Source organism: Condylostylus longicornis, unplaced genomic scaffold (genome assembly GCF_029603195.1).
Source record: "Condylostylus longicornis isolate FDR11 unplaced genomic scaffold, ASM2960319v2 ptg000135l, whole genome shotgun sequence".
NCBI classification, from domain to species: Eukaryota; Metazoa; Arthropoda; class Insecta; order Diptera; family Dolichopodidae; genus Condylostylus; species Condylostylus longicornis.
In genome coordinates this window covers 16,241,132-16,249,614 of record NW_026578103.1, presented here as the reverse complement: position 1 = coordinate 16,249,614, position 8,483 = coordinate 16,241,132, and the positions used below count along the sequence as shown (strand labels likewise).

The 8,483-nt window shown below is 24.2% G+C and overlaps 1 protein-coding gene and 1 long non-coding RNA gene across 2 annotated transcripts; one reads left to right on the top strand and one right to left on the bottom strand.

The window, feature by feature from the left end:
• Positions 1 to 667: 667 nt before the first annotated feature.
• On the bottom strand, positions 668 to 1,806 carry LOC129615232 (early boundary activity protein 3-like). Its single transcript, XM_055530340.1, has 3 exons — positions 1,502 to 1,806; positions 1,162 to 1,294; positions 668 to 961 (listed from the first exon to the last, which is right to left on the bottom strand). Exons 1-3 carry the CDS (start codon positions 1,804 to 1,806, stop codon positions 668 to 670), a joined length of 732 nt encoding a protein of 243 aa, XP_055386315.1.
• Positions 1,807 to 4,234: 2,428 nt separating this feature from the next.
• Positions 4,235 to 5,122, top strand: LOC129615481 (uncharacterized). The gene is made up of 3 exons (XR_008697460.1): positions 4,235 to 4,399; positions 4,462 to 4,576; positions 4,988 to 5,122. It is a non-coding gene; the product is annotated as an uncharacterized LOC129615481 (long non-coding RNA).
• The last annotated feature ends 3,361 nt before the right edge of the window (positions 5,123 to 8,483 follow it).

The window sequence follows — 8,483 nt, the reverse complement described above, 5'->3', positions numbered from 1 at the left end:
ATATCAATGAACTCGTTCCATTTGTGTTTTTCTGAATATACCTATTTTGAGAAAAATTAATTGTAACGAAACTTTGCAAAACAAATTATTAATCAAATTTTAATAATTTCTATACCTAAATTTCAATACCTAATTTTAATAATTTCGTAAAAACTTCAATAACACCAGCTTTGAAATTGAATAACTTGTATGTATTTTTGATATTGCATACTATACGAAAATTATTTCCATTTTATTGTATCTTCTGATCCTTTGTTTCGTTTAATTATTGTACTCGCCATTCTCGCTCATTTTCTCTTATAAAGGTTCTCTTATAAAAGTAATAGAAAAGACCCATTTTCTAAGTAAGACCCATTTTAAGAAATCAAAATAATTTTTTGCAGAACTTTGTTGAAATTTATTTTGTGTTTAATTTGAAATTTCGATAAAATTAAATTTTATTTAGCTGAGATCTATAGACCCATATTTCATAGGATAATAATTTCGTGTTAATTCGCTATGTTTTCTTATAACGGAGTCTTGAAATGCTTAATAGAAATCACTTTATATTTATCATTGTAAAGTTTATTAAAATTAGAAGCAGAATTAAAATTTTTATTTAAAATAAAAACACTTTTATTAATTTTGATTTATTGTACACATTTCTATACGCTTTTAAAACTAAATGCTAAATTTCATTATTTCCATTTAGAGGGAAAACTGTAACTAAGGAATGTTCTTTAATATTTTCCAATTCAATTTCAAGTTCATCACGATATTTAGATTTTTTTAATATTATAGATTGATATATTGCTGAGCAAGTATCGTCTTGAAGGTATGTAACAAAATCATTAAAATAATTATCCTCACCCCAAATTGTTTCATCTTCGTTTATAATTGAATAAATAACATTATTCAAACCATTACTATATTGTATAAGAAACCATTTAAAGTTTTTATTCAATGATGATTCTTCAAGAGCCTGTTTTCAAATTAAAGAGAAATTAAAAAAGAAAATTAAAGCGATAATAATTTTATCTTATTTACTTGATACTATCAAAAAATTCGTGAATATTAATTAGAAAGGTAATAAAATAAAAATGTTCAAAAACACTCAACCACATCGTATAAAAAATGGATTTTTAAGTATTTTTACAGTGTATTATTTTAATTTATTCTTACCAAATGAGAGGATTTTTCTTTTAGTAATTGCATTTCCTTCATCATTTCATTTTCATTAGCAGAAAAATGTAAGATTGTTGCTAAACGTTTTTCATTGCCGTCTTCAATTAAAATTTCTCTACCGCTTAAATATCTTTCATTTAAATTCCATGGTATTTCAGTTTTTCTTAAAATTGTATGTACAATACATTTTTCATTTCTATTAAATTGTAATAAAAAAAATAATTCTCCAGTTGACAACGAATTTAAAATATTAGAATTTTGTTGGATTTTTTCATTTGTTGCAAGTTTTTTTCTTAATTCATCTTCAAGAAATTGTCTATTATCGGAAGCACATAACATAATAGCTTCAATTATTGATTGATCTCTATTAAATGTTATTGTTTTGTTTAAATAAATATCAGCATTTGTATCATGTACCAAATCAACCGAATGTATTATAGATAATATTTTTGATTCTAATTGTTGTACAAGAAACCATGACATTCGACATGATCTTGATGATATTGTTCCAGAATTATTTATTGTTAAAGGTAATACTGGAGACGATGGCGATGGTGATGATGTTAAAGGCAGTTCTGGTATTAATGATGAGTTTGATATAATTTTATTATGATTTTTATATGGATTATTATAAAACGACATAATAATTTGTATAAAATATATAAATGAATTGTTTTGTTGTAAACTTTATGCTAATAATTTCTCAAAACTATGAATCTGTATTATTTCTTTATATGCCCTTATATACGAATTTGATGGCATATTTTTGAAAATGTGTTAATAAAATATAGCTGGTATAAGTGTGTTTTCCTAGAATAGTACCACATATATGTGTTACAAACATTTGTTAGAAAGTGACTACAAAATATTAAGAAAGACATTAGGTATTTTGGTTTATTAATTTTATTGACTAGTAAGGTATATGTGTACATATATCTAGACTAGAATTTAACGTGTAACTGAAAGTGAACAATATTCCTATGTAACATGTCATTAAGTTTAACATCTACTATAATGTTTTCATATATGTATAATAACAGTACCATATGGCATATATAGCGTATATTTTCAAAAAAATAACCTATCCTTAATATTTTCTAATAAATTTTTTCAATCTCTATTAAAACAAAGAGTATTTAAAAACTTAAGATATTCTAAAAATTTTGGCCCATTATTCGTATTTTAAAATAACTTCTTACCAAATGCAATACAAAGCTTTGTTCTTCTGGTTTATAGGATGGAAATTCTTTATTATTACTAGAATTATTGTAACTCCAAGAACCCTATTTTTAATGAATAAATGAAATAAATTGATGATGATAAAATATCTCAAATTACATACGCATTGAATTTATGAAAAATTTTCCACACAAAATAACGTCCGATGTAACTGATATAAATCAATAAAATATTCCCGGAAAATTTATTAATAAATTTATATACCACATTAATATAAGCTCTCTGTAGTTATTTAATGATGTATAGAGCTAAACCCTCCAATGTCAACATTTGTAAATTGTTCATGAGAATGTCGAAAATTACGAATCAAAGGTCGAAATTTAATTTCTATTTAAACAATAATAATATAATGTTAAAAAAACTATTATATTCTGTTATAAAAATCATTTGTCATCTAAAATTATATTAATTTTAGACGACAATCCACATAATTTAAATATATCTAGATATAGGAATATTGCGTGCGAAAGATTTTTAAGCCCGTAGTTTGGCTTACCGTATGATTTTTAAGCCAATAGTTTGGCTTTATAATATTCATCAACGAGGTATACCTTCTCGCCTTCAGCGTGCAATTGAAATAGGATATTGCTTAATTTTTTTTTTTTGAGAAAAATGGACTTAGGATTTTTTTGCTGTAAACAGGCGATGTCTTAAAATTGTTATAGATTATTATTGCAGAAGTTAAACAATATTGGCTGTTAATGTTTTCAATTAAGTGTAACCATAATTTAAATGTTGTCAACTATTAATTTCAATTTTCTTACATATTGTAGTTACTTGTATTAAAAATTTTTACATTGCACATTCCCTTACCTCGTATACATACTTGCAACAGTATTAATACTTCATGTAACATGTGCTCATATATAACATACATATTTATGTATGTAAGTATACCAATGTACTTTCTTACTTATTAAATACATATTATTATTTTAGCTTCTAAATTCTGTAAATACATAGAATTAAATCTATACCTTCAATTTCAGAATTCAAGTTCTTGACATATTAATTGCAATATGTCTGAAGAGTCATAAAAATTATTTATTTTTATGTACGGCAAAAAATATAACGATACCTGTAATATTCTTTCATGTAAGTACATTCATATAAATTATTGCTATAAAAACTTGAGAATTTTGTTAAAATAATTTAGTTTAATTTTAGAATTTGATGTTTAAACATTATTTAAGAAATAATGAAATTTTCGTTCTTGCATAATAATTCAAACAAAAAAACTAATAAAATGTCAAACAGATATAATAGAGATATAATTAATTGTATACCAATAGCACCACCACCACATGAACAACTACCATCAGAATCGTACCCAGAACCACTAGCATTACATTTAGCATCATCATCATCTTCTTTATCATCACTAATATTATTTTTAACATTGAATTATAATTTAAAAGAATGGTATTTAATACAACAAGAACCAATCGTAAATTTTTATGGAATTTAAATGATACTAAGTTTTTAAATAATCAAGATGGAATAATTATATATTTTGGATGGAAATTATAGACGAATAGCGATAGTATTGTATGCATCAAATTTATCGTGACTTAATTGTTTTAAATCAATTAAGTTTTTAAATATCAAATATAAACAATTAAGTTTATAAATATAAATTTTTAATTTGGTAAGTAGCTTTCCATATTTTTCTTTTTTAATTTTAAACTATAAAAGTCTAATATTAATTATATTTTTATTTTAAAGACTTTTAAAGATCCTGAACCATGTAGAAGATACAATACACTGTTAATCATACAAATTTCATATATGATATGGTAAATGAATCCGATACCATTTATAAACGTGAAAATTTAAATCCAAATGTTGTCACTTATGTTAGAGATGATAATAAAAATATTTTTTTTATCAGGCAATAATGTTGTAAAGATCATTACAACATAACGATTCGGGCAGCATCTTTATTTTCATTATTTCCACTTGAAGAAGATCAAGTTCAAATATTGATTTCAAATTGGTATGATTAAATTTTTTTTCAATTACGAAATATGTGCTCATATTTTTTTTTATAATTCTCAGGAATGACGTAAAACTATTGAGTATTTGAATTTTAGTAGATCACCTAAAACTGATTTTTATTATCCATCGAATGCGTCATTAAATGTTGGTGTTGGATGTAATGCCAAAAGATAAGGTATATTTCTGATTTTTTTTAATTTTTAATTTAAGGGTGTATAAAATTTTCTTGAGACTATTAATTACAACGCCAAATTTACTAAGGCGCAACACAATGATTTGATAAAATGTTATTTAACAATATTGTGATTTCAGTATTAATATTGATTTAATACTGAAAATTGAAACCATTTTCAATCTTTTATGTGGTGTGATCCATCTTGGAAAATAATCTTTTATGTGGTGTACGGATTACAGTCTCATTAAAAACTAAAATTACTTCAAATGATGATTTTTTTCACAGACCTGTACTGATATTAGATGACGATATCTTATTTATTAACTGATAAATTAAAAATTAAAATATACACTAATTTGTAATTAAAAATTAAAAGTAAATTAATTGTTAGTTAATTGTTTTATTTTTTAGTTTCAATTATTAGATGAACAGCCTGATTACACGTCAGAAGAATTAAAGCTTATACAAAAATTAAATATTATGGAAGAGAATATGCATAAGGAAAGTCATAGTTTATGGATTCAATTTTATCAACTTGAACGTAGCACTAATAGGGACCGTGAAATAATAACTCTATGAACTCCGTGAAATAATAGTATTTATTATCTCTTCCAGATATATTGTAAAAAATTTATGTTTTTATGTTGTTTAATTATGTATGTATGTACAATTTTTATTAATTAGAAATTTATAAAGTAAATTTTATGTGAAAATTATAGAAAAATTTTTTGCACTTTAATTGCACTTTAATTTATTTTATTTTGGTATTTTAAAGTTTTTAATAATTTTATGTATAAAAATAGTTTAAATTTTCTTGGTCAAGGATTTTGGTCCAATGAATTTCTTAATACTATTTGGAAAAATAAAATTAAATAAAGTTGGGCCAAACCAATAGTTCATATTGTAGCACCTTTCCCTTTAACAAGTGAAAATACTGCTTTTAAAAACAATCTATGTATACCTACTACACTATTAAAATTACTTGCATTCATATTTCTAGAATTGCCTATATTTAGGATGAACGATTTATGCAGCCTTTAAAAAAACAAAAATAAATTGAAAGAAAGGTTAACATAATGCTCGATCTTAAGGGTTAAATGCATGAGTTAAGAAAAATAATTATATTTTTTAATGGCATAGAATTTACCGTTAGCTTTCTGCGTTTATAGAAATTTGGAAACATTGCGATTGAAAACCCCTTTTACTATTCATAATTACATTCCAAAACTCACGACCTTTTTCAAAACTAAAGCCATTTTCATACAAAAAAAATTATCAAAATTTGTTTTGCCTCAATCACTTTTCTATTCTCTCAATTTTTGCCCCTTCTTCTCATTAAAATCAAAGTATATCTATTAATAAGTAATTCGCAAAGTATATCTATAAACAAGTATTTCGACTCTTCGTTTACATCACGCTAATCCTATCTCACAAATCACTCACAAATATTTTTTAAATACAAAAAATTGCCTTAACTAAAACAGTTAATTTTTGGAAGAGAGAAAGGGTACACAATAGATGTCTACCTTTTTTATTTTTAGAGGCGAACAACCCTTTTTTTTTGTAAATAAACTATAGGGAAAAATATTAAGCATTTTAAAGGCGCACAAAACCATTTCTGTAATATATTTCAGCACAAGGTGGCAAAAATGGTATAAGTATTAAAAGTTGAGTATTAAAATAAAAAAAATAATTATAATTTATGTATATGTACTATATAATTTTAAAAAACATTAAAAAAAATTACAATCTGTAATTAGTAATTGTCATTACAGTTACATGAATTGTGAAGCATATAAATTTAATTATTATAGTATACACATGAAAATTATATAGATATGTATATATGTGATTATATAAGAGGAATGCATAATGAGAGACATAAATTTTTTAATGTTTTAATAATACAAAATTAAAGAATGTAAATAATTTACTCTAAGAATATAAGCACTGCACTAGTAAAGTAAAAAGAGATTTGAAAAAGTTGTTCTTGTGGACATTTACGACGTTGAAAAGGGCCTTCTATAGATCCCATAAGAATGCATGTAAATTCGTGAGCTGTAAACTGTAACTCTCTCTTATGGTTCAGGCCTGTATTGCTGTCAGCCGTGATTATCTATATAAAGGTACCAAAAACAATAAAAAAAAAAAAAACAAAATAAAATTGAGTTGAATGAATTGTTTTCAATTCTCTTGTTTGCTATTCATTTCAGTGAAACATCTGGACAATGGTTCAAAATTCTCAATCTTTACTTATATAGCATAGTAGTCCAGAAGAAGAAAATTGATCAAAAATCAGAATTCAGAATAAAAAATTGAGTTTTAGAAGAGAAATATAAAAAAGATGAGCGATTTTGTTTTTTTTTTTAATTTAAAGGAGTGGCTCAAATGAAATTTTTTTCATTGATGATCAGTATTTGTTTGCTCTTGAACTAATAAATAGCATAATTTCTAAGTAAGTAGTGAAAAATTTAAACTTCTTTTTTAATATTTACAACTAATAAAAAACAAATTATTTTATTACCCCAATAGTGTATAATAGTATGTAGGATAATTTAAATTTTTTGTTCTGTGATACAAAATTATTAAATAAAATATGGAAATTGATGATACAAGTGAACTAAGACGCATTTGTGGTAATTTATGTGATGAAAAAGGAATATTTGTTAAAGTATCTGATGATGATGACTCAGACAATAATAGAAATTCTGATGATGATTCTGGTTCAGAATCTGGATCTTCATTATCAGATTCGTCATCCGATAATATTATTGATTTTGTCAAATATTTATTTGATGGTAAGTAATGACACAATATGAGGCCAGTTGATCCTTAAATTTATATTAAATATTGACTTACATTGATTTTATAGAAAAGAAATAAAAAATTCTTATTCCTTATAATATAAAATTTAAAAATCCCATCGTTTAGTTTTTAAATAAAGTGTTGTTAAACTTCAAACGTGATTTTCTCGATTTAGAAGCCATGGCGTATGGATCTAAATAACACTTAGCCGACGATATGTAGGTAGGTTATTAACTCTCAAATGTTAAAAATAGTCATGTACATCTTGTGGTAGCAACAATTTTATTTGGAAATATTTATGTAATTATTTCCACAGCCTCAAATACGTTACGTCTAACAATCAAATTTAATAATTTTTGTGTGTATAAAATTAAATCAAATAAGTTTTTTATCTTTAATAGTTTTTGCTTTAGATCAAAATTTAGGAAAGAATTTTAAATTTCGCAAAGCGTAGCAGCGAATACTAAAATGTGGGGTTTTTTTTTTTTTTATTTTGAATCTTGAGGCTGAAATCCGAGGATTGCTAAATTGATCGAAGGCTTTTCGAGCTATTCATTCAAAAGCGAGCCAAGCCAATTTTGTTATGCTAATATGTTAATTATTGCAATAAAAAATATAAATAATAACTTACTAACGTATATGTATGTATATACAGTGTGCATAATTATATAATAACAATTTTATATTAAGTAATTATTTACATATTCTATAATCAGATAACAGTCGTAAAAAACTTTATTTTAGTAAAGAACTTGGTGACTTTATTAACACTTAAGACGTTTTATGTTACTCTTCGCAAAACCATACAAAATTAAAATTTATTTAAAAGTTTTCTGTTTTGCTTTTCATTTAAGGTTCAGCACGAAGTGGTATAACAGACTCAGATTATATCGATGGTAAGATTCTAAAACTGAAATATATACATTCATATGTATACACAATATTAATTTAAAATATTTATATATGTTACTAGAAAATTGTTTGTAAAATTATAAAATTTTTCAACAGGACCATTAATATCCGTTCGTAATGTACTTTATTCAATAAATAAAAAAAATATGAGAACGTTATCGTCAAACATCAGAAAAGTTCTTAAGAAACA